The following is a 26,668-nucleotide window of genomic DNA, read 5'->3' as shown; positions in this document are numbered from 1 at the left end:
GGCGTCGACAATAGTTCTGCGCGTTGCCGGTGCTGCTGCATGTCCAAGTTTATACAGCTGATAAAGCTAATATCATTACTCCGTATAGCTCTCTACAAATTTGCTATCGCAATTGATGCTTCGCCTTTCAGGTGAAACTGCGACAACTTTTTTAGATAACTAACAAGCATTCATGGCGCGTGATGATGTTTGTGCTTGCATTATATTGAGTGGAAAATCGTCTTGAAAACTACAATCTTTGAAGCACTACAAATATCGCTATTGGTTCTACATATCCCTAAAATAGTTACCTTCAATCAGTAAAACATGAGAAGTTTATGTTCTGGTGATTAGTTTGCTCTTTCATTACGTAACTATAAGTACGTAATTATTTATCAGTAAGTATATTTGCTGTGTACGAAACTATAGCAAGCATACGCAATAAATATTCCTAAAGTTACTTTCACGTTAAAATTCGCTTAGTGTTTGCGCTCTTGCAGTACAAGAACGCGAAAGACGAGTTGCACATCCGTAAAGCATCACGTTTCCGTTTTCTGACGTTCGCTCGTAATTATGAAATGAGACGTACGTACACAATGTTGCACTGTTAGCATTTCATTTATTTTGGTTTGTCTTGTTTTTTGCCGCCGTATATTTCTGGCGTACCCTTTACGTACACGCCGTGGTAGCTTAGTGGCTTTGGTAGGTTGTACTGCTAAGCTCGAAGACGCGGGTTCGATTCCCGGCCACGGCGGCTTACATTTCGATGGAAGCGAAATGCATAAAACACCCATGTACATAGATGTTATAGGTGCACGTTAAAGAACCCCTGGCGGTCGAAATTACCGGATCCCTCCAATATATACGGCGTTTCTCATAGCCATATTGTGATTTTTGGATGCAAAACCCCAGAAATTATCATTACTATTATTACCCTTTACCTGTGCTCCAGTTCTTCATGATATATGAGCAAGTTCGACACACTGAGATCGAGATTGGCATTCAACGCGGTCTTATCGTCACACCCACACCATCAGAGAGATTTCTGGCCGAAAAATGCGGATTTGCACCACGCGTGATATTGTTGTCATTAATCGCGTCGTGAATGCAAGTATGTCAAGTTACTAATGTCATGACCCATCAGTCATCTTAGTCACAGATTTGTGCCTTTCCACGCTATACTTTGGAATATATACCAAGTGAACGAGACGCGAAAGTTACGCGGTTTCTATCTTGGTACTGCGGCCCCACCGACGGACACATTACGCTTCCTAAGAGCCTGTTAAGGATTTCGCCTTAGTAAAGAAACAGCAGAGCGCGGGAGGCAGTCTTATAAAATAAATTGAATGCATCAAATAAAAGAAAGGGAACGATAGGGTGTAAAAGCGTTAGCATGAGCTAGCCATATCTTCCACGTTCCCCTGGTTGTCATCGCGATCTCCAGCTTATTTTTTTCTGCAGCACGTTCACGTTGCTCATTCCACGTATAACTAAATGAAGTAAGCGCGCGGAATGCGTTACTCAAACAGCCGCGTAAACGCGGACCAAGCGAGCTGGAAGGAAATAGACAAAATACCCGTATTCACAGCCGGCAAACGCGTTCTCTGTGCGGTGAGTTACTGCGGTATTACCTGCGGTGACGTGGTACTTAATACATCCCAAATTATTGCGATGTTGGCTAATAGCAACCAAATATCAGGCTCGTAGCAGACGGCCGCCGCCCTTGGCGCGGCTTCCGCAGCGGAGAAAGCCCACGGGTCCTAGGGTGCCTCGATGCCAGCGCCGGCATCGAGGCACCCTAACGATGATGATGATGATTTATTGGCATCCCCTTTGAAACGGGGTGGCGACAAATAGTCACCTAGCCTGCTTGATTTAATCAGGTATACTACACATGTTCTTTATCTCGCATTTTTGTATACCTTTTTCAAAATTTAGCTTGTACCGCTGCCTATGATTTTAAGAGATCAGGTCGTATCCATCTTTTCCCTGCTTTTTTTCCACCAGTACTCTAATCGTCTCTTGCTGATCTCTACGGCTGATCTGTTTATGTTTCCTTCCACTTTAAACCCAAGCGCTTCTGGGAGTTGCACGTTACCTACGGTTCTCGCTGGGTGGATCCCGTCGCATTCCATTAGGATGTGCTGAGTGGTCTCTGGATCTTTACTGCAGCATACACATGTCTCATCTAGTTCCGAATATTTGTTCCGATATGTTTTCGTCCTTAGGCAACCGGCTCGAGCCTCAAATAGCAAGGCACTGCCCTTTGTGTTATCGTACAGATTTTCCCTTCTAATTTCTTTCTTCTCATTCTTGTAAATCTCCATTGTCCTTTTCGTTTCCATTCTTTGCATCCAATTCACGGTCTCTATTTCTCTCACTTTCTTTCTGATGACCCCTGGTTGTCTATTTACAGTTTCGATTATCCTGTACTTGGTTGCCAACTTCCTTGACCTCTTCCTCCATTCTGTGTCCACGCTTTTCATGTAGAGATACTTGTGCACTTTAGCCGCCCATTTATTTTCATCCATGTTCCTGAGCCTTTCTTCAAAACTAATTTTGCTTTGTGCTTCTCTGACTTCAAAAGAGGCCCAACCCATGTCTCCATGCACTGCCTCATTTGTCGTATTACCGTGTGCTCCCAAAGCCAACCGGCCTACTGATCTTTGGTTAACTTCTAAACCCGCCAATATATCCGATTTTAAGCATATAATGGCATTTGCGAATGTTAGCGCTGGCACCATTACTCCTTTCCAGATTCCACGCACCACCTCATACTTATTGTGGCCCCACAGTGCTCTGTGTTTCATTAATGCTGCATTCCGCTTCCCCTTTATTTTCAGATTATCTTGGTGGTTGCTTGAGTAATTCTTTCCTTCGTTTATGTGTACGCCGAGGTACTTATATTGCTTCACTATGGGTATTACTTGCTGTTGAATTGACACCACGAAGTTACTCGTGTGTTCATTAAAGATCATAATCCCTGATTTCTCTGTGCTAAACTTAAGGCCTAGATTTGTCGCTGCGTTCCCACAGATATTCGCAAGTATCTGTAAATCTTTTTTATTGTCCGCTAGTAGCACAATGTCGTCTGCGTACATCAATCCAGGGACCTTCTGTTGCACCATTTGTCCATTACGCATGTAGGATAAATCAAAACCTAATTCGCTGTTTTCCAGTCGTCTTTCTATGCCCTTGACGTAAAGCGTGAACAACAATGGTGACAGAGGGCATCCTTGCTTCAATCCTTGGTGAATTCCCACCATTTCATTTCCTTTTCGGCCTTCCCATGCCACTTGTACTTGGTTGTCTCGATATATCTCCCTCAGCAGCTCCACGAAATCGTCATCTATGCCTTCGTATTGAAGAATATCCCACAACAATTCCCTGTCTACGTTGTCATAAGCTCCTTTAATATCTAGAAATGCTACCCATAAAGGTCTTTTCTGAGCTACTGAAATCTCTATGCACTGAGTTAGTACAAACATATTGTCTTCTAAGCGTCTGCCTGGCCTGAACCCATTCTGTAGTTCCCCCAATACACCGTTTTCCTCCACCCACTTCGACAGTTCTAATTTTATGGCTTGCATTGCCATTCTATATATCACCGACGTTACTGTAACTGGCCTGTACGAGCTCGTCTTATCCTTATCTCCTTTGCCTTTGTAGATGAGATTCATCTTGCTTTCACGCCATCCAACGGGAATATTCTTTGTTCTAATCACTTGCTCTATGGCATTAGTCAGCAGTGCCTTGCTTTTTGGACCGAGGTTTTTGATTAGCTGTATTGGGATTTCATCGGGTCCTGCTGCCGTGTTGTTAGGGACATTTTCTGCTGCCTTTTTCCAATAGAAGCTTTGTATGCTGAATTTTGATCTCTCAAGCCTCTCTGTTGTTGCTGGATCTGTTGTCTGAACTACACTTTTCTCGTACCGAAGTTATGCCTGATAACGTCTGTGATGTACCGCAGCGCATCATCGCCTTCATAGATGTTACCGTCTTCATCCCTTATAGCCGTTTGCGAGTTTCTAGTTGGAGCTCCGAGTGCTTTTATATGGTTCCAGAATCTTTTTGGGGCGCCTTTGTCTCTTTTGTGAATGTTATGCACCCAACGTTCACTTGCGCATTTAATTTTCTCTTGCACGAGCTCACTCGCAACCCTTTTCTTTTCTCTGTATGTATTCCATCTAAGGAGCACCTCTTCTTCTTGTAATCCCAACTTTTTGGCTTCTCGATGAACCCTAGATGCCTCTTTACGCTCTTCTATAGCTTGTTTAATTTCCTTGTTCCACCACTTACGTGGTTTCCTCTTTCCAATCCAACAATTGTATTGCCGTGTCCGCCTTATTTCATGCTGCATAACCTCCACCAGTTCCTTATATTCCCAGACTGCTGTAGGAAAAGCCTCAATTTTCTTCTCTATGTTGTTTGCGATCTCTGTTATTTGCTCGTCATTCATTTTTAAAAACTCTGAGGCTATTGGTTCATGTTCTGCGCTGGTATCTCTCCCAAACGTTAATGCTAAACGTCTATGATCGCTTCCCAGGCTATTTTTTCCATTTTCGTCTATTATCATTTGTTCCAGTTGTTCGTAGACCATTTCTGAGACTAAGGCGTAGTCGATACATGACTGCCTGTTTCCGCATTGCCACGTTACCTGTCCATGACACTTATTCTCCCTGTTAACTACTATAAGGTTCTGTTCATCACACAAATTCAGCACTAGAGAGCCGTTGTAATCAGTATATCCGTCTAAATCGTCCATGTGCGCGTTCATATCTCCCACTAATATCACCTGGCCCGAGTTACTGAACTCATTAATATCGCTTCTAATGCAATCGACCAATTCCTTATTTTTTTCCCTGCTATCACTACCTGTCCATAGGTAAGCTACTCCCAGCCACGTCTTTTTACCTTGCCATGTACCACTAATCCATAAATGCTCTTTACATGTCTCGTTTACCCTTCGCCACTTCAGACCTCGCCTAATTAGTACGCCTACGCCTCCGCCTTTCCTTGACCCGGTCATTCTGTTGCACCCTTCCCATACAAAGTTGTCAATAACAGGCGGCTGCTCCAAATCTCGTAGATGCGTTTCGGTCAAGGCGTACACGCTAATCGCTTCATCATTCAGTTGCGTTTGAATTTCCAGCCATTTTTCCTGCTTACGACCACCCTGCATGTTAATGTAGCAAATTTTACCTTCTCTATTCTTATCCTTTCTGCGTCTTTTCCTGACTCCTGGTCGCCTAATTCTGCCCTTTACTGGTGTTTCGCTATGTTCAATACTCAATCCTGCTTCCTGATTGCCTGGGGCCCGCCTAAAAAAGCTACAGCTCGTGCCGCGAATCGACTTCCGACCGGTATTGCTACACTTTCACTAAAATGTATCCCGTCACGCACAAAAGCGCCTTCGCGGCCTGCTCGGTGCACTTCTCGGTTGATGTCAATGACCGTAAAATTCATTGCTTTAGCTAGAGTCCAAATTTCCCTGTTTACTGCAAGAACTGCCCTTTCAATTTTATAACCCTGCCTTTCAACCTCTGGCACCGTGCACACCGCGATTTGTACTTCTTTTGAAACATTCCGCAGGTCGGTGACCCCTTTGGCTATTTGCTTTGTGATTCCTGCTCCTCGTCCGTTCAGTACGTCAATCACTCCGCCCATTATCACCACTAGGTGTCTCTCCTCCATTGTGTCCCACATGCGTTCCTTGGCCTTCGCTATCACCTCTCTAATCGGCTTTCCGGGAAGCGCGCTAACCTGGACTCGTTCGTCTGCCCCTACCCTCTCTGCTATCGCCGGTTCTACTTTACGCATGTTGGAATCCCCAACAAAGACAACTCGACGCTTTCCTTCCCCCTCACCGCCGAAAGCTGCCCCCGAAGTCACAATGCCCTCCCCTCCTTTCTTATCCTTGCCCTTGGCTTTGTTTTCTTCCCCGGCCGCGTCAGTGGTATCCCCTTTGTGATTATCACTGACGTTTCCGCCACTGCTTTCCGGCGTGGCGGGTTCGGCTGTCTCTGCACTCGCATCGGAGCCAGCTCCGTTCGCGGTGCTCGCCTCGATGCGTTCATCATTGCTTTGCAGAATGGTGGCGCTCAGCTGGATTTCTGCGTTAGCTAGCTTTTCTTCTGCCTCCTTCCTCTGCTTCTGCTCGATTTCAAGTTCCTTTTCTAGCTTTCCAACCCGCTTAGCTAACTTATCTTTGTCTTGCTCTAGGCGGTCTAGCCGCGACCCTAGCACACACATCCTACAGATAAAATCTGCACCATTCGCTTCGCGTGTTGACTTAAACCGCGTTTCTTCCAGCGCGTAGGAACGCTCGCACTCAGAACAACGCACGCGTGGGTTCCCCCTAGTACCACCCATCATCTCGTACTAACAAGGCGTAGATGTGGGAAAAAAAAATTTTTACCTACTTTTATCTAAGCGAGAAGACCAAGAAAGTGAGAAAGCCTTAAAATAATTTATAAAGATTGCTTGGCTAAGCTAACCCTCCTAAAAAAACCAAAAAGTGAAATATAAAATAACAAAACTTATCTCTTTGGCACGCTGCTCCTGCTGCGCTGAAATGGCACCTCGACTCGACACGTCCGCTCCCGTCGGCTTCACTCGTGAGAGTGATAACGGGTCCGGTACAGCAGCGCCGCGGCGCGGGAGTTCATACAGAAAGGTCCTCGCTCCTCCCATGCATTCGCGCGGTGCTTTGGACATTCTCCCATATTCTAGGTCACTCATTCCCACCGCAGCATTCCCACCGGTTGCGTCACTCATTGTTCAGAAAGAAAGCGTCAACACGGGAACGCGTGGTTCGCGCGAAGCGCATTTTTTAGTGGTGGCGGCGCAGGTAAACTCGCGCATGCGCAGTGGTTCCGAAGCCCACGCCAGCGCTTTGTTTTCCGCGCTCGCCGCATGCCTGGTCGCTGCCGGCACTCCACTTCCCACCTCGCCGTTTCGCCAGACTCTCCTCCGCCTTCCGCTTCGTGGTTCCGCTGAACCCTCCTCCTCCGCTTTCTTTCCCTCACGTATTTTTATTGCGATAGCAATTATATGAACACTTCAACCGGATTTCTGCCGTCGGCGTCGCCGTCGCCGTGAGGTTCCGTATAGATAAAATCTTCGCCGCGCGCCGTATGCCCGGTGCGGAAAGCGTGCGGGGGACGCGGAGGGAGGCGCGGCGACGCTGCGCTCCCGCACCAAAGGCCTATCTTGCAACCGGGCGAAGGGGGAACTTTCCACTCAATCTCCCACGCGCAAGCAAGGAAGCGGGAAGCCAGCGCCGGAGGAAGCGGGGGGGTACTTCTACTGTGCCACAAACCGCGCTCGTCGCTCGCCCGCACCGTCTCTTATCTACACACGGCTTTGACCTTTGTATGCGCGCTGCATTCGCCGCTCAGTTTCCGTTGAAGCGATAGACCGCACGTAGTACCTCTCCCGCTGCGGCGTATGCGCTTGCTGCCAGCGTTTTGACAGTCGTTGTCTGCAGTCATTCAGTGGATCTATTCATATTTGCTTGTGCGCGCTCACACCACGCTTGTTCATTCAGTTAGTAATAGTCGGGCCAACATTTCCAACGCACGCTACACATGCAATGCTGCCCGGATCGGCAGTGCAGCTCTACAGGTGTGTCCTTCGCACGCGCTACCCACGGGAAGCGCTTCTCATCAACACCACCGTTTCACACGCGCCTTCTCGTTGGTCATCGAGTCTCTCTTCATGCCGGTCTACTTACGCCGCAGCACACCTGCTTACTTAATCAGCTCATGTTTACTACAATTCATATTGCTACCAAAGCGCTCACCTTACTTCGTATGACATTGCTGTGTTGCTATCGCATTCATTGCTTCGCCCTTAGGGCGAAACTGTGAATTTTTTTATTTATTTCGCGGGCATCTGCAGTAAGCAGAAAAAACTAATACTTAATAGATAAAAAGTTTCAAAATAATTGAAATAAGTGAAATAATTTCAAAGGTCAAGATCAATTTTTTGCCTTTGTTTTTCTCGCTCAGCGCCGAAATTGGTGGGTGACTGCGCAGGCTTTCTCCCTTTGATAAATTTTCTCGGTCACGGCTATTAACGCCGCGCACACTTCATTTTAATTAAACTTTGCGGTGTTGAGTGCCAAAACCATGATCTAATTATGATGCACGCCGTAGCGGGGGACTCTGGATTAATTTGGACCACCTGGGGTTTCTTTAACGTGCACCGAATACACTGTACACGGGGCACCCTTCATTCTTTCTTTCTTTCTCTCTCTCTCTCTCTCTCCTCTCTCTCTCTCTCTCTCTATATATATATATATATATATATATTGCTCCGTTTAAAGATGCACGGGAAGGACTATATACAGGTATATTTACAAGCGCATATGCATGTAGCTATGCCCAGAACGAACAGACTGCACCAGGTTAAAACGTCGTCCTCTTCGTCCTTTCATTCATAACAGCCTTGCTCTTGGTCACTGCAATAACTGCTCCCGAAAAAAGCGATTGCTGCGCCACTAGTTCGCATGACTACCACTGATGCCACCTCCAGAGCGGAGCTGTGAAACGGAAGTATGTCTAAGAACGTTGGTAGGGGCCGTCGGGTCGTAGTGGCGAAAAAATGGAGGTGACGTCAGCAAACGCCGCAAACGCCTCGTCGCACTCTGACGACCACGAGGGGTCCGATGCTTCCAAGGAGCTTCGTCAGGGGCGATATGATGGTGGCTAAGTTTCGAATGAAGCGTCTGAAGTAGAAACACAGACCTACAAAACTGCGAAGGTCTTTGAAGGATGAAGGTTAGGGAATTTGGCGCCGGACCGAGGTATGGCTGGATCGGGGAGAATTCCATCCTTCGTGACGACGTAACCTATACTTCATCTCAGAAGCTCCCTTCAGCACTGTGGTGGCTACCGGGTGCTTAGCCAATAGGAAGGGCGACTAGCCCCAGCACATGTATTCCTCCGCGCTGCGTCGTCTGCTCAGCGTCTCGACGGCGTCTGCTCGCCGTGCTGTCGATACACGCTCATTGCGTTATTGTGGCTGGCTTACTAACTTAAAAATACTATAAAACAATGAAACAATCAACTACGTCGGGAATTCGAGGAAGTGTGGCAACTTTAACGTTACGAATTATGTAGCAACGGTACAAAATAGAAATTTTTTCGCAAAAAAAAAAAAAAAAAAAAAGACGCCGTGCATGCTCAGTGTGATTTATTGTGCTGCCGAAGATCGTTAGGCGCTCATTGCGGATAGCTTAATTCTTGTGCGCTTCACTTTGTGCCTTCCAAAGCATCTGTGCAGATAATTAGCGAGTTTAAGAAGAAATCATGTTAAACATATTTATTTAACCCCGATTCACGCTGTAAGTTTTCATGTGTGTCCGCAAAACATCGAACATTTTAGGACACGTGTCTTGATTCAAAACTATCTCTGGCACCCAAAGTCTTCCTGGTACATGCTAGCATCCTCATCGGAGCTTGTGTCCTCTCCGAGGCTGACAACGCCCGGTTGCTGCTTGTCGATAAGTTCGTCAAGAATGTGGTCCATTTCCCTCATCTTGTCCACTTTGTCGATGACCATGTTTAACATAATTTTTCCACTTCTGTGCACTCACTTGTGAGATGGAGTCCGCAATAAGCTTTTTAAGTTCTTTCAGTTTGTAGACTTGGTTTGTGGAAGCCACAAACCGCTTAATATTGTCACGAGCGGCGATCCTGTGGTCGGTGCTGGGACGATGACGATGACGACGGCGTGGCTTTCTGGTGTGCACGCGCTCTCCTGAACGATTGCTGTAGCGTTGTGCGCCTTACCTTGTAAATATCATCATCAGCCTATATTTATGTCCACTGTAGGACGAAGGCCTCTCCCTGCGATCTCCAATTACACCTGTCTTGCGCTAGCGTATTCCAACTTGCGCCTTGTAAATATATCCATTGTATATATATTCTCCCCGTAACATCTTTGGTGGACATGCGGTGTACGCTACAACACCGGGAACTGGATCTTCGCAGCGGACGGCGCGTTGTTGCCACCACAATGACCGACCAAGCGACCCAGTGTGAGCAAGGCCCGTCACCGGTCATTCTCTTGCACCCTCGTGACCCCGGGACATTCAACGGCACAAGCGGCGTGGACGTCGATGAATGGCTGGCAATGTATGAGCGCGTCAGCCGCACTAACAAGTGGGAACCGACGACAATGCTTGCGAATCTCATCTTCTATTTGCGGGGCACTGCGCTACTCTGGTTCCAGACGCATGAGGCAGATCTGACAAGTTGGGACGTCTGTAAGCAGAAATTACGCGATCTATTTGGGAGACCTATCGGACGACAACTAGCGGCCAAGCAGGAGCTCGCAATTCGTGCTCAGACGTCGACAGAGCCGTACATCTCGTATATTCAGGACGTGCTGTCTCTGTGCCACAACGTCGACAAGGAAATGCCTGAAGCGGACAAAGTGGGCCACGTACTGAAAGGCATAGCCGATGACGTACTCAATCTGCTACTGTGTAAGAACTGCTCTACAGTGGAGTCGGTCATCGCTGAATGTCGTCGTTTTGAGCTGGCCAAAAGTCAACGTATCACTCACCGCTTCGACCGACTTCCCAGTACGGCTGCCACGTCCTCATGCGAAGGTTTAGCCACGCTTCGGCAAGCGCAAGCTCAAGAAAACGTCACCAGCATCGTCCGTCGAGAACTCGAGGCCATGGCACCCGTTACCCATCATGACGGTATGCAAAACAACAACCTGGCTCCAATTTCGCTAATTCAGGCCGTGGTTCGCCAAGAGGTCGCGAATATGGGCAATTTACCCACCTTTGATAACGGTCATGCTGCTACCAACCCGGTCGCCCCTGTCGTCGCTGCTGCAAGACCGAACACGACCTTCAGGCCACGTTATCGAAACCCAGCCGATTGGCGCACACCTGATGACCGGCCCATCTGCTTCACATGCTCTAGGATTGGACACATCGCACCGCCATTTCCGCAGCCGCTGGTCCACGTCATATCGACCAAACACTTACAATCGCCCGGACCGTGCACCATATGCCCCGTCGTTCCGTCCTGAGGCCTCAAGTGCTGACCGTCCCCCTAGGGAAAACCGGATCAGCCGGTCACCATCGCCTCAGCGTCGTCAGTCCCGCTCGCCCCAACCTCGCCGCTCTCGGTCTCCCTTTGACCGCCTCTCGGAAAAACTAGCCAGTGCAGCCCCCGGAGGTGACGCTGCATTTACGACCCGGCCTGAAAATCCTTTGATTGTCCCTCATACCGATGCAACCTTCTTGAAGTTTTGGTTGATGGTGTGCAGTTACCGCTCTTGTTGATACCGGCGCACAAATTTCTGTAATGAGCTCGAGCCTCCGGCGCCGCCTCCAGAAAGTCCTGACGCCCGCGACTTCACCTACCGTCCGAGTAGCCGACGGGAGTACCCCTGCCATACTTGGAATGTGCACTGCACGCATCACCATTTCTGGTCGCCACACAACTGGTCTTTTTGCTGTTCTAGAACAGTGCCCCCATGACCTCATTTTGGGAATCGACTCTCTGTCCACACACGCTGCCCTTATCGACTGCTCCGCGGGCCTTCTCCGGCTAGAACTTCCTTCGTGCTCCAACAACGTCGATACCGGGCCCCACCCGCCTACGCTCCGTCGAGTTTCTTCGACTGCCTCCGCAAGCCGCAATATACGTCCAGCTGTCAGCCTTTCCGCCCCTACCCGACGGCGACTACGTGCCTGCCCTATTCCTGAGGTCGTCATGACACGCAACGTCGCGCTCCCCTATACGGTGGTGACAGTTACAAACAACGGCACCTCCTTTCAATCCTCAATTTTGGCTACTCGATGCAAGTTCTTCCTCGCGGTATATCACTCGCTCATCTGACCCCATTGGCCGGCCACACGGTTTCTGCCCTGACCACAGAACCTCCACCGGATTTTTCACCGCCGTCATCGCAGTCTGGTTCGTCCTGCAACCACTTCGCCCGCATGATATCAGGGACCTCGCTCCGGCACAATCCGCTGCCCTTCGCCGCGTGCTGGTTTCCTACCAGGATATCTTGACTTTAGCGACCGTCCTTTGGACCAGACTTCCGTCGTCACCCATCGCATTCATACGGGCGATGCAAGTCCTATTCACCGACGGGCTTACCGTGTATCAGCTCCTGAGCATGCTGTCATCCAACAGAAGTGGAGGAAATGCTGGTAAAAGGCATAATTGAACCCTCATGCAGTCCTTGGGCCTCACCCGTCATATTTGTGAAAAAGAACGAAAATAGCTGGAGATTCTGTGTAGACTACCTCCACCTCAACCAGATTACCAAGAAGGATAGTGTATCCTCCTCTCCCGCGTATTGATGACGCATTCGACTGCTTGCACGGCGCCAGATATTTCTCTTCCATCGACCTGCGCTCAGGATACTGGCAAATCGCTGTGGACGACCAAGACCGCGAGAAGACCGCCTTGGTGACTCCTGATGGTCTCTATCAATTTAAAGTGATGCCTTTTGGCCTATGTAACGCAACTGCTACTTTCGAGCGCATGATGGACTCTCTTCTTCGAGGCATCAAGTGGTCCATATGCCTTTGCTACCTGGACGATGTTATCGTTTTTTCGACTACGTTCGAAAACCATCTCACTCGCCTGTCCACCGTCCTTGATGTTTTTCGCCGTGCTCGTCTTCAGCTTAACTTGTCGAAATGTCACTTGGGCACCGTCAAATCTGCGTACTCAGCCACCTTGTTGACGCTGCAGGCGTGCAGCCAGACCCTGACAAAGTCCGCGCGGTTAGTCAGTTCCCTACTCCGCGGTCGGCCAAGGACGTCCGCAGTTTTTCTTGGCCTGTGCTCGCACTTCTGTCGTTTTGTCCAGAACTTCGCGACAGTGACCCGCCCTCTAACTGGCCTACTCAAGAAGGACGTCGTTTTCACTTGAGGTCGTGACCAAGCGGACGCCTTTTCATCGCTCGTTGCCATCCTAACGAACCCACCTGTTCTAGCACATTTCGACCCGTCAGCCAGCACGGACGTTCGTACCGACGCCAGTGGCCACGATATTTTGTCCCCGGCGCGGGCTAGGAGACCTGCCCCTAGAGGCGTCAGGAAAATCGCGACGGGTTGGTTGGGTGTAACGAGCCGGTGACTGGGGAACGCGATCGAGGCGTCGTTGAACCTTCCAGTCGAAAGTTTGAAGGATTGTCGTCGCATGTACGTGGAGCGTCAAACCGAGGGTAACTATAGTTGGTGGAAATCTGGGAACCCCAGCTGCGCGGTAGTGGCAAGCTCGATAAACATGTCCTGCTTCACCGCAATGAAAGCATAGCGGCCGGCGGTCAGCGCTGCGCCACAAATCGGTTTTTCGAAGCGGATAGCCGGCATCCATTCTCCGTAAGACCGCGGGGCAGCGATCGGCTGTCGGCGATACGGCATTGCTGGCGGCGGCTGTGACTGTCGAATGAATGAATAAACTTTATTGTACGAAGAGTGGTTGGTGTGGTTATTCTCGGGTGGAGCCCTCTTCTAGAGCCCCACTGGCCGCGGCGGCTCGCCGGGCCTGGTCCAGGGTCGCCAGTTGGCTTCCCAGTGCCAGCTCGGAAAGCCGTGCCTCCCAAGACCACGTTGTGAGTGTCCTGTGATGAGCTCACCAGCCTGGACACTGCCTCGGCTGGGCGTTCCGTACACTGGTATGTAATGTGTGTCAGTGTGGCTGTGTGGTCGCTGCACCAGGGGCATACACTGGTTGTGTATACCTCTGGAAACATTGCGTGCAACCTTGATATGTGCGGTAAGTGTTGGCTTGAAGGCGGCGCCAGTCCCTGGGTTGTTGGCTGCTTAACTTGGGATGTGGAGGAGCGTACTTCCGTCTGGTCAGGCGTTGGTCCTCCAAAATCTGCCTGCTCGTGATGGTATCTTCATAGTGGTTTGTGAGGAGCCTCGAAGAGTCTTCTGTGGCTCGGCCAGCAAGTCCGCGAGCTACACAGTCGGCCTCCTCGTTGCCTTCGAGGCCTGTGTGCCCTGGGCACCAGACGACTCCATGGTCCTCATTCAGCGTGGGGCCCAGGATATCGGTGACGCACCTGGGAAGTGGTCTCTAACCGACAGGCGGCCTGTGAATCCGTCAGGATATATGCGGAGCGACCTCTTCGTTCTGCTTTTTTGATTACGAGGGCTATGGCTGCTGCCTCTGCGGTGGCGCTTGATCTGGTGCATATAGATGCGCAGGCCACCACTTTCTTTCGGTTAGTTACTGCCATTGCGTATGCCGGTTTTCTGCGGCCTTGTGGTGTTGTGGAGTAAAGGCTAGCGTCTGTGTAGTATCAGGATCGTTCCTTCTCTGGAGGCGTTTTCGTGCGCGTGCTTGCCGGCGCTTTTGGTTGTATAGCGGATGCATGTTCTTGGGGACCGGGTCCACGATGATGCGAGCCTGTAGGCGCATCGGTACGATGACTGTGTCGTCTCCGCAGTATTGGGGGGCGAGCGGGTATCCCAGTCTTTGCAGTAGTTTTCTGCCCTGGTGTGTGGTGTTGAGTCGTTCTCTTTGTGCGATTAGCGTTGTGGCTGCCAGTTCTTCATGTGTGTTATTAGGCCGATCGACATGAGCCTGTCTGTGCTCGTGCAATTCGGAAGTTGGAGTGCAGCTTTGTATGCGATTCTTATGAGCTTGTCGATGTTTTCTATTTCGTTCTTGCGTGTAGCTTGGAAGGGCAGAGCGAAGGTGATTCGGGTGAGGACGAAGGCCTGTACGAGGCGTAATGTCTCGCCTTCTGTCATCCCATCTTTACTTCTTGCTATTCTAGCTATGAGGGTTGTAATACTTTTTACGCTGTGTTTGAGTTTGTCTATTGCCGTCTTTACGCTGTTATTTCTTGTATGTGCATGCCCAGAATTCGTGCTACCGGGGTTCTGTTGATGCCTTGTCCGCAATCGTCAGGTGAAGTGGGGGTGTACGGTTGGACTGGGTGCGCGGTGGTCTTATCTGCAGGTATTCCGATTTGCTTGGGGCGCAGGTCATACCTGCCGCCTGAAGGTAGCTTTGAATCTTGTCTATAGCGTTTTGCAGGACATCTTGCCATTCTCCATAGGAGCCCTTGGTTGCCCATAGTGTAATGTCGTCCGCGTAAAAGGCACAGCCTAGATTCGGTATATCCTCCAGTTGTAGGACTAGCTTTCGGAGCCCGATGTTAAACAGGAATGGGGACAGGATGGAACCCTGGGGCGTGCCTTTCAGTGGAAGGTCGTATGGTGGTGAGTTAGTTCCGGCCATGCCAATCTGTGCCTTGCGATTGCCAAGGAATGTAGAGGCATAATGGAATATGCGTTCACCGCATCCAATGGCTGTGAGGCCGTCTAGTATGGCAGAGTGCGCGATGTTGTCGAAGGCATTTTCGATGTCGAGGGCAAGGAGTAAGTTGTTGAGGCTACCTGGAGGTGGGTTGAGCACCTCCTCTTTGAGCAATAAGAATATGTCCTGGGCAGACATCCCTCACCTGAATCCGTACATAGATTTGGTAGGAGCCTCCGTTCTTCTGTGTATTGTTCGAGGCGAGTGAGTATGACTTTTTCAAACATTTTGCCCATACAGGATGTTAGTGATATTGGTCGCAGCTGGTCAAGGCTTCTCCGCTTTCCTGGTTTCGGTATGAGTACGATCTGGGCCATTGTCTACTCAGTGGGTAGTGTTCCACCCGGCGTCCATATTTCTTGATTGAAGTGGTCCGTGATGGCTTCTAATGTGTCAGTGCTAAGGTTCCGTATCATGGCGTTTGCAATACCATCCAATCCGGGTGCTGTATTCCTTTTGAAGCTTTGCGCCGCTGCATACACCTCTGCGAAGGTGATGGGTGCGTCCAGCTCGTGGTTGGGTGTTCCTTTGTATTCTTGACTAGTTATTGAATTTACGTCCCGTTTGCGTTCTCCTGTGTACCGTTGCTTCAGCTCTTGTTTTAACTGATCATGGTTCCCTTGAAATTCCCCTGCTAACCGTTGGAGTGTAGCATTTGTTTCGGTTCTTGTGGTTGAGGGGTCCAAAAGACTCCGTAGGATGTTCCATGTCTTTTTTGTGCTTAATGTACCTCTTAGGGAGTCACAAAATGTGCGCCAATTGTTATGGTAGAGTACTATCGCGTATGCGTTCGCTTTCTCTGTGATTTCCGCTATTCGGAGTCTCAGTTTTCTGTTTAGTTTCTGTCGGCGCCGCCATTTGGTGAGTCCCCGATGAGCTTCCCAAAGGTGTGTCAAGTGGTTGTCGATGGCGGGGGTGTCTGCCGTAGTCTGATATATTTTAGTGTTTTCATCATAGAGGCCCTTAATGTCGTGAGCTATGGTTTCTGGTTTGGGCCCATTTCCTACTTCTTGTTGCTCTCGATACTTAGTCCAGTTTATGATTTTGGCTTTTCCGAGGGGGTGTCGTAGTTGAGCTGTTTCATAGGTTATTTCCACAATATTATGATCGCTGCCCAGGGTGTCATCCAACACGTTCCAGCGCATGGCCCTGGCATTGTTGGTGATGGCAAGGTCGGGTGTGGTGTCCCTGTTTACGCTATTTCCCATACGGGTCGGCCTTCCCGGTGTCGTGAGGAGTATGTTGTCATATCGCTGTATCGCCTCTAGTAGTCTCGTACCTTTGGGTCTGTCTTTGGCGTATCCCCATGTCCTGTGCCATGCGTTGAAATTCCCTGTGATGATTAGGCGGTCGCGTGGTTCAAGCGTGATGTTCAGATGTTGGAAGTGGTGGCCAAACTCCGCTTTCCGGTCATGTGGGGGACTATATAGGTTGCATATTACCTGCTTCGGCCGTCCCTTCTTGGCTGGCCAGAGCGTGACGATGTGGAGTGGAGTGTCTTCGTGCGGTACGGTTGCCAGTGTCGCTGCGAATTCCTTCCTGACGAGTGTCGCTACCTTTGGGTGGTTAAGCTCTATGTGCAGTCTGTAGCCCGTAATCGCCTTGGGCCTAGCTCCCACTTCTTGCAGGCAGATTATGTCTGGAGGGATCAGCGCCGCCTGTATGTATAGTGAGAGTGTAGCGTGTTTGTTGTGCAACGAACGACAGTTCCAGGACCCTATTGTGAGATTCTCTTTTGTTCTGGGTCACCTATTTGCCATGATGCGAGGTGGTGGTTGTGCTTTCAGCGTCCGAGGTAAGCATGTTTTGTCATCGGACTCCTGGGATCTCTGTATGGTATGCTTACACCTACGCTTCGATTCTTTGTTAAGGGTTTCATGAACGTATCGCTTTAGTTCCTGAAATTCTACCAAAAACTGCTGCATTTGTATTTTAGTTTGCTGATCTATTTGTTGTTGCATTAGTTGCAGTTGTTGTATCGTGATGTTTGCTTCTGGTTGTTGCATACCTGTGTGAACTACAGGATCGCGGTCTGGTGTAGGTTGTGGTTGTGCGTGCCCGTTCTCTTGTGGCTTTTCCTTTGGGCTGACTATTTGATGTTGTGTAGACTGTACTGTGGGTCTTGTAGTTCCCATAAGTTGGGCCAGCTATTTTTCGAGCCAGGCTATTTGCTCTCATATCTGTCTAGGCGTTGGTTCAGTTGTTTGTTTTCTGAGATTACCCTTTGATATTGTACGTTTTGTGTAATGGGTGTAGTATGTGCAGCTTTGGGAGCCACGACCTCCGCCCAGCTTACCTTGGCCGATGATGTCTGTTGGATGTGTCCATCGATGCTTCTGCCACCTCCTGCTTGCGAAATGTTGTGGTGGTTCTTCTGCAGAGTCGGTGTTTGGTGGCGGTTCCTTGGTGGCGTTCGTGGCGTTCGTGGTCGTCGGTTCAGGGACGGCGAGCGCGACCGGGAGCGGCGCTTGTCGTCGCCCGATTCCTCTTCGGAAGAGAACCAGCGGATGTTCTTCGTCCTCTGTGGGTGGTTGTTGTTGTCCCAGGGGATCTCATGGGTGTGGTTGGCCTCCAGTTGTGGCTGTTTAGGTTTCGGTGGCTTAAGTTTCTTTTTGCAAGTTGGGTCCCCTGTGGGATGGGCCTCCCCGCACGAGGCGCAACTAATAGCACACGGGTGTCCATCTGTTGGATCGGTTAGTCCACACAGCCAGCAAATAGGGCGGTCCGGATGCGGGCAGATGTCTGTGCGGTGTCCTTTCTCTCGGCAGATCTTGCAAACTTGAATTGTGGGTCTGAATGGGTAGCAACGGAGCTCCCCTCCATAATAGTACACGGCTCGAGGGGGTGTAGGACCAAAAAAGGTGATAGCTGCACTTTTGGTTGTGCCGATCATTCGAGCAGTGATGATCTCTACCCCTTGCGTTCTCACACGGAGGCGGGCCATGAGAGTGTCGGTCGAGGTGTTCATCGGTACACCGTGGATGACCCCTCTTAGAGTGTCGTCTTCGTTTGCGGCGTAGGCACAGACGACGTGGGCCCTGCCGTTCAATACGAGCGTGCGTATGAGGCGTGCTTTGTCCGCAACTGCCTCATATTTGGTCGATAGGATCGGAATGCTTGATCCCGGAGTAATTCTAAGGATGAATTGGTCATCGTTGAAGGCAGCTTGGCATGCATCTATGATTGCTTGCGCAAGCGTGGGAGTCAGAATATCCCTTAGTGAGAGGCCTTGGTTTGGGCGAATGACGATTTTGTAATCGTCCTTAGGCAATGGCAGTAGTTTAGGCAATTTCTGATAGGTTGGCGTGCTCGTTTGAAATTCGTTTCGGGGCTGTGCGTTGCCGCGCCTCCGCTCCAAAGCCTCTTGTTTACGCTGTTTGGCGGATTTCACTGCCTGCCAGTTAGCGTTCTCTTCTTCACGCGAGTGGGAGATGTTAGCGTCTCGACTCACCGAGTCTGAGTGGTCTTGACTTTCGTCCATTTGGTCGTCTGCTGTCCCATCCTGCTGAAGCTGGCGGGATTCTTGATTAGTTTCCGCAGGCGCGGATCCAGGGGGGATGTCCGGATGTCCTGACCCCCCCCCCCCCCCTCAGATTTTTGCATCGCCCCCTCGCTGACAGGGGGATGGCCTTGTCGCAAAAAAAAAAAAAAATATGGCCACCAGCATTCTTCAAAAGTATTTTTCGCCTGTACCCGTGGTATCAGCCATGTGGAAGTAAAGCTAGCTCGCTCACAAGCTTAGTTGTGTTCCGTAGGAGTGTGGTGTCGCGAAGTTGCCGTAGTTATTTTTTCTTATGGACACCTTGGACCTCCTGGCGCCTGCCGTGCCTTACCCGTCCCGTCGGTGGCGTCGAATGAATGAGGGGACGTCCCTTTTGCCAAGCACGCCGAGGTCCGCTTGAGCGCCTTCGCGCCTGATTAGTTTCCCCTTGGGGTGTCAACGGTTGCCTCATTGGCTGTCATCGGTTCCGCGACCTACCTGCTTAGTGAAAGAGATCTCTTGCTGAAGTGTTCATATATAAATAATACAACTAACAGCTAAACTAAGAACTACGCATAGGCAACTTTTTTAACTGTAGCACTCATTGTGATCACAGTTACACGTTGACAATATCCAGTACCAGCACAGTACCGTTCGTACGCTACAAGTTTTTCATTGTAACTTCGCAGTTTTATTGTCGTACATTAAGCATAGGAGGCTCAAGCCCGCCGGATCTGTTTATCTGAGTGGGCGTTCTCGCGGAGCGGGGCGAAGCCTGGAGCCGCGGCTGCGAAGTGGGGGAGCGTTACGTCAGCGGCCAACGCCAGCGCGCGGGCCTAGGATGGCGTCGCATGGTTAAAGAAACGGGAGCAGATGCGCGCCTTGTGTAAAAGGATGACGTCGCGTGGGAAACAAAACATGAAGACGCTGGCTCGCGCTCTCGCCTACTACGCCACATCGTTATTCTTGTAGGTGGTGTCGTGAGTCTTCATACGCGGTGATTCGCATATCGTAAACAACCAGCGTAGTGGTTGCTGCGTTGGAGCGGAGCGTTACGCCGGTATTCAAGAACGTTCCTCTAGTCAACACACCACCACGACTCAAGAGAGAAGATGGCACCGCCATCCCTCCACAGAAGTGGTCACTGAGCTTCATAATCATTCACTGGAATTCATGACAATTGTCGCGTCTTAATTCTCGATTATTCTGCGCAGTACGACAATTGAAATTTGGAGTCTGATATCTCGGAGCACGGACACGCTAGAATAACTCTTCCGACTGATACTGTGTAGAAACTCGACTGCCTCTAAGTTTTCAATACAAACATACCCACTTACTGCAGTCAACAAAAAATAATTGTTTAATTTTAGTTAATTGGGCTGCTCACAGCGATAATTATCATCTCACTTTGTGCACCCTTAGTCACATAACTTATTTGCACAGGTGGTCTTCGCGTGCCTCCCAGTGCCTAACTTTAAGAAAACCATAAAGCTTAGTTTTGAATACCCTGTATTATCAGGCGCAGCCGCCAAGCACATGGCTGTATTGGGTAACGTCCTTTTCCTATAAGCTCGGAGAAACCGATACCTGGCTTCGCTGCAGGTCTTCTTCCTCTTTCTGTGGTTTTACGTGCCAAAACCAGTTCTGATTATGAGGCACGCCGTAGTGGAAGGCTCCGGATTAATTTTGACCACCTGGGGTTCTTTAACCTGCACTACAACGCAAGAACACGGGCGTTTTTGCATTTCGCCTCCATCGAAATGTGGCCGCCGCGGCCGGGATTTGATCCCGCGATCTCGTGCTCAACGCCTGAGCTGACTGAGCCACCACGAAGGGCTACAGGTATTGCTTTAGCCGTATAAAACGCGGGTTTATCGTCAGGAAAAACGGTAAATTTCGGTAAATAAGAAAGGCTACTATCATCATCATCATTGACAGAAGCTGACCCCCCCCTCAGAAAAAACCTGGATCCGCCCCTGAGTTTCCGCGTCGAGAGCCATGGATAGGCGCAGCTGCCGACGGCTCACCGAGTTGGCGTTGGGTTAGCGTTCCCCGTGGTGGCGAGCTTTGTGGAATCCTCCTGTCCTTCCAAGGAGTCGTAGATGCACTTGGGTGGCGTCCAGGTGTTCCTCGGAACTTCGTGAAGCTGATAGTAGCGTTTTCAGACGTTTTCAAGCGAAAAATCACTTAAAAATCATGAAGATGCAGAGCGCGAAGTGAGCGTGTTGGCACTACTTCGCGCCCCCTGGCGGTCTCCTGTGACTGTCGAAGATAGGACGTCGGGGATGGCGGCGGTGGCTGCGTCGGAGTGGTCGATGGTGTCAGCAGCATCGAAGTGGCGGGAGGTGGACGTCAAAGAGCTTCCGCGTATGTACATCGTCGCGGCACCGCTTGCCAGCCGGGCGAAGAAAATGCCTGTCGAACTTCCTCCCGGACGACATCAGCGACAGCAGCCACCGCTGGTGCCATGGCAGCAATTCCGAGCTGCCGGGTCTCCTCTCGCACAATCTCTCGGGTAACTTCACGCAGAGATGTGCCGCCGCCCTAAGGTAGCAGTGAAGCATTTGTTGGTGTGTTCGCGCGATCGTATTGGCGGTACCGCTGCTGTAGTGCCCGTTCGATAGCGGTAGCCTCCTTGGTAAATTCGGCCACTGTCATCGGTGGATTCCTCACGAGTCCGGCAAACAGTTGCTCCTTCACTCCCCCGGGGGCAAGAGATAGCGCAACCTCTTTTCTTCGGCCATCTGAGGATCTGCTCTGTGGAAAAGGCGGGCCATATCTTCTGCAAAAACGGCAACGCTCTCATTTGGCTTCTGAACACGAGATTCGAGAAGGCGCTGCGCCTTGTATTTTCTGTCGCTGCTAGTGAATGTGTCTAGCAGCTGGGTGCGGAAGGCATCGCATGTGGTCAGGCTCCTCTCCCGGTTCACAAACCACGTCCGCGCACTGTCTCGAAGAGCAAAATAGACATTAGACAGCTTTTGCCGGGAGCCCCATTCATTATGATGGGCGACACGTTCGAACTGGTCCAGCCAATCTTGGACATCTTCAATGGCGTCACCATGGAAACTTTCTGGGACCATAGGATGCTGTAGCGTCACCGGCGATGGAGTTGCAGTGGCCATGGCGGTAGTATGTAGACGCGGTCCGGCAGGATCCTGCAAGGGGTTCAACTCGGCCGTCAGGCCTAGCAGGCGGCGGCTGTACCGGTGAACAGGAGTTTCGACGAGCCAAGGCGATCCCGCGTTCGATGGATGGCTCCGCGAAGGGGTGCCAAGCATGAAGAAAACCTACCCAGCACCTCCACCAGTGTCACGACCTCGTAGGAGACGTGGAAGCCGGCGTACAGCACGTATATAAGCACTTTGTATGAACAGCCAACGCAACGTCGTTGTCGTCTCTGTTTTCTCTCTCTCTCTCTCTCTCTCTCTCTCTCTATATATATATATATATATATATATATATATATATATATATATATATAATCGCATGCTAAATGACCTCGCAGCACCAGATCGTACGATCAAGATAAATGCATGCACACCAACGGAAAAAAAAAACAGCTCAGACTATGGCCTGGATCATTGACGTTCCCATGGGAGAAAGCAATATTTCGGTCTTTTATTGCTTATACACAATATAGGGCCGGGCTTTGTATCTCGGACCTGGGCTGGGCTCGCGCTTCATAAAGCGGGCCCGGGGCGAAAAGTCCGGCCCGTGCAGTGCTCTAATACGGGTATCTGTACAAAATTATGTGCACCGTTTCTTCACGCACCAATATCTGCAATAAATTAGAATGGTTTGAAATTGGCGGTAAAGTTTGATAGTACGGGCAATGCAGAAAATCTTGCATAAACATGTAATGTCGATTTCTTTTCATTTTTTTAGTTGAACCCGCTTCGGCCTCATGGTGGTTAATTGCACAGCCCAATCATATCACTACATACCTGCCAGAGAGAATGAGATTTTATTATAGAGTTTTCTTTCCCAGCGGAGTGGGCTAGCATGGCGTCTGTTTCGCCGCGACGCTATCAGCCGCGGCGTCTTTCGTCTTCATCTCCCACTCTTCTGGTGAAACAGCTTGCCTAAAGCTGCCAAATTATCTTTGTGTTGAGCCTTTCAGTTGGTAGTTATCACTGCTGGCATGACACCTATATTTTGTCGTAATTTTATTAATAGAAATATATATATATTTTGTTTTAGTGGTTGAACTGCCTTAAAATGCCTAATAATTATGTTTCACAAAACTAAAATTTCAACCTTCGGATTTATATTCAAACTCTTCTGAACAGCGGTGACATACATTAATAAAGTGGTTGGGTTTTCATAGGCCTTCAGTCTAGAGCCTCGCTGGCGAATTTTGGAATTTTGCAAAGCCAACTCAATCAAGTTCGCCCCCTTGATCATCCGGTGTGGTGGCTTGAGCCAGCTCGGCGTGTGGGGATAGAGTGAGGTGGGTGTTTGGGGGGACGGGTGCGAGCGATGGGCAGCAGTGCCAGAGTATGCGGGGCGTGCCAGGGTATTCTCCGCAGTGTGTGCATTGTGCAGGACCGTCATTAGCAAGGTCCCATATCAGATGATGTCGAACAGGTGTTGGTTCTAGTCCCTTTCTCAAGCACAAACTATGGTCAACAGAAGACAAAATACACGTTACCAGGGGCAACAAATACTTTGTAATTTGTGATATAACCAAAATACAAATTGATTACAAATTAATTAATCACAAATGAAGGCTGTAACGCAAGCTATTGCTATGTGCATCCTGCTGTCTCTGTGTTTAAACGGGGAGTAGGCCTCTGTCAAGCCTTTTGTGGCTTTTCGCTTACACTACTCAGCATCGTATTACTTTTTGTGCTAGTTTTTGGAATAGAGTGAACCTGATTCTAACATTTCAATGCTCTATACTTGCAAACCTATTTTTCACTATTTTCACTGTTCATATGGCACTAGAGGCCGCAGCTTCACGGTAATCTTGTTTCGGAAACCAAATAGTCCTAATTATCTTTTTTCATAGCTATAGTACTACATTGTTAAGCAAACGATTCTGCCAAAGCCAAGCGACACTGCTGAACAGTAAAGCAACCAAGTGTGGCAAGGCTGAACGATATAGCACTGCATCGCAAGGAACAAGTGTGCCTATGCTAAACGACAGTACCACGTGACAAAGAACAAGTGTGCCGATCCCAAACGATTGTACTGCACACAATCAGGCAACCAAGTGTGTTGGCGCTAAACAACATACTACAAAGTAAGCAAACAAGTAGGTTCTTCAAAACGATAGTACTACACACTCAGCAACCAAGGTGTTTCACGACTGACGTAAAGGTACGCGACACGCGACGAGTGACACACGATAGAAGGGAGTCGCGTACTTACGCGCTTCGTCGGCGCCATGGACCGGTAGCAGCAGCGTGGCCGTGGCTAGTCTCAGCAGCAGCGGCGCGTGCAGAGCGTACAGCAGCAGCGGGGCGGCGATCCTCCACAGCACCGTCAGCAGCAGCAGCAGCGGGAACAACGGAGCCGCATTCCTCATTTAACGTGAGCGCGCCGGCCGACCACGGACAGCCTTCATCGGGTGCAGGGAGACCGGCGATCGACGCACGTAGTAACACCGATCCGACGACGACCCCCCAACTTCGTCCCGGCCTGCGTCCCCCCCCCTCCCCCCCCCCTTTTTTTTTTTTTATCGGGCTCTTCTCTCACTCACGCGAAGGACGCCGACGACTTCGGCGACGGCGAGTACGACAACGCCGGCGACGCGGGGCCTCCAGCGCTGACTCCGTCGTAGCCGATGCGGCTCCTCCGTCCGCCCTCCGATGCCGCGTCGACCGCCACCATGGCGAGCAACGCCGCCACCTCCGTTCCCGACGCCGTCGTCCCTTCCCGCCTCTGTGCCTTCTCCTCTCGACGGAGCCCAACAGGCTGCGGATGCTGTTTCACGTTTGCTGATGCCAGCTCCTCGCCAGCGCCTGCGCGCGAACAAGGAGCAGCGCTTGCACCGTAGGATGCGTAAGCTTGTAGAGTTTGTCAGCCGGTGTGAATCAACTTTGTAAAATTGAACCATTTTCTGACCATATTCTAACACCTAACGGACGCAGGCGCCATCTACAGGAAACAAAGGTTACTGGAATTTTATAATAACGCTACTATTCTGCCATTTGTAGTGTACCTGTTCGCTCACAAGTGATGCAATCACTTGTAAGTTTTAATACTTGGAGCAGTTTTGTTTGTTTGTTTGTTCGTTTGTTTGTTTTTCTTGGTTGGAATTGTTTCAGAATGTGCTTAATTCTTGTGGATACTGCTCGCTAGCGCCTACGTTCTTGTGGAGATCGCTATAGAAGCGCCAGATGTGGATGCACTTTCCACAAACAATGGCTTTCTCTGAGCCCAAACGCAAGGCAGAGCTTTCCGGGAAAGGCGCCTAAGATTAAAATAAAGCTGGCCGCAGGAGCCGCAGGAGTGGACAAGTGGCTGTCACAATGATGTCACGTCCCACGCAAGAATGACGAACTGTAACTGACGATGTGTGTGCTGTGCTATGTGCTCTCTCTCTCCCTCTCTCCTCCCCCTCTTTCATTCTCCCCCATTCTGCTCCTAAGTGTAGGGTAGCAAACCGGTAGTGCTAAACTGATGAACCTCCCTGCTTTTCCTTCTCCACTCTTTCCTTCCTTCCTTGGCCGCAGGAGACCCTACTACAAGGTTCGATATGCTCTTTATGCAGAAAAATAATATAGGGAGCAGTCATCCAAAATGACTTGTATTGTACTAGCAATAAAATTTACAGGCGCTACAGATGTTCAGCTAGCAACGCCATTACTGGCAAGTGGTACAAATTATTGGACCATAAAGTTATGCAGTATTTTGGAATTCACTACAAGCAACACTATTTAAACGACACACATGTAAGCGCACATGCTTTTTAATCATACAGCCCCTTGAATTTGTTATTGCGTCTAACGAGTATGCACACGGCAAGCGCGCATTGATGCGTTTTAACGCGGTGCTCTTGCGCCACTTGTAAACTATCTCCGATCGAACGACTCAACAAAATAAATGAATTACGCGAAAGCTAACGGCTTTCGCAATAAAACGAAAAAAAAAAAACATGTGCAGAACATACATAATAATTTAGTGAGAAGCAGTTGGCGTGATAGGTAAAAAATGCAAAGAAATATTGCGTGCTGTATAACATATATACGCAGGAATGATCAGCGAATCCTGCTTGAAAACTAGTATTGAAATGCCGTTGTGTTTGACAGGCCGATATTTACGGGTCTATCAGAACTGCTAAAGAATGTGGCAAAGCCTATAGCTTTGAACGTGTGTTGTTAACCAATGTTAAGAGATTTACAGCCAATGATGGCACTCTAACGGCAAAGCAGGCCCAGGATAGCCAGTTGCGTCGCCAGGCTTAGCCATTAACGGGCATTCAATGGCAAGGCAGGATCGCGACTTTACAATTGCTAGTAGATAAAGCGGAGACTTCCGCTTAACACGTGTTGTCATGGCAATCGTGGAGCTCCTAGGTGCCTAGGCACATAATCGCTTAGGTACTTTTGAGGCACTGGTCTCCGCTGAGCGTGGCTCTCTTATCTCCGGGACCGGGCGCAGCGACCTCGCCGAGCGCAGCTCCTACGTGCGTAGGGAGCGAATCGTTTAGGGCGCGTTGAATGTCTGGCGGTGTCTGGCCTACGCTGGCCGCGCTTTATTATTGTAGCGTTTGTTCTAGTGGCGGAAATCCTTGCATGGTGTGGCATGACGGCTTTTGATCTCGGTGAACTGTGGTTGTGTAAACAAGCGGATACTGTTCGCGTTTGTACCCCGGGGCCACGGCGGAAGCCGCGGTGCCAGGCGCCGACGTGAAGCGGTGGTCGTTGTGGTG

At 49.9% G+C, this 26,668-nt stretch overlaps 1 protein-coding gene across 1 annotated transcript in view; it reads right to left on the bottom strand.

The window, feature by feature from the left end:
• The window catches only part of LOC119435132 (uncharacterized), a 53,984-nt gene extending 29,566 nt beyond the window's left edge, over window positions 1–24,418 (bottom strand). Inside the window, exon 1 of the mRNA XM_037702069.2 lies at window positions 24,163–24,418. Within this exon, the coding sequence (XP_037557997.1) occupies window positions 24,163–24,319 (157 nt within the window). The 5' untranslated portion in view covers window positions 24,320–24,418. The remainder of the gene's footprint in view (window positions 1–24,162) is intronic.
• Window positions 24,419–26,668: the final 2,250 nt, after the last annotated feature.

The sequence above is a fragment of the Dermacentor silvarum genome, unplaced genomic scaffold (assembly GCF_013339745.2).
Source record: "Dermacentor silvarum isolate Dsil-2018 unplaced genomic scaffold, BIME_Dsil_1.4 Seq476, whole genome shotgun sequence".
Classification (NCBI taxonomy): Eukaryota; Metazoa; Arthropoda; class Arachnida; order Ixodida; family Ixodidae; genus Dermacentor; species Dermacentor silvarum.
This window is presented reverse-complemented; position numbering and strand designations above follow the sequence as displayed.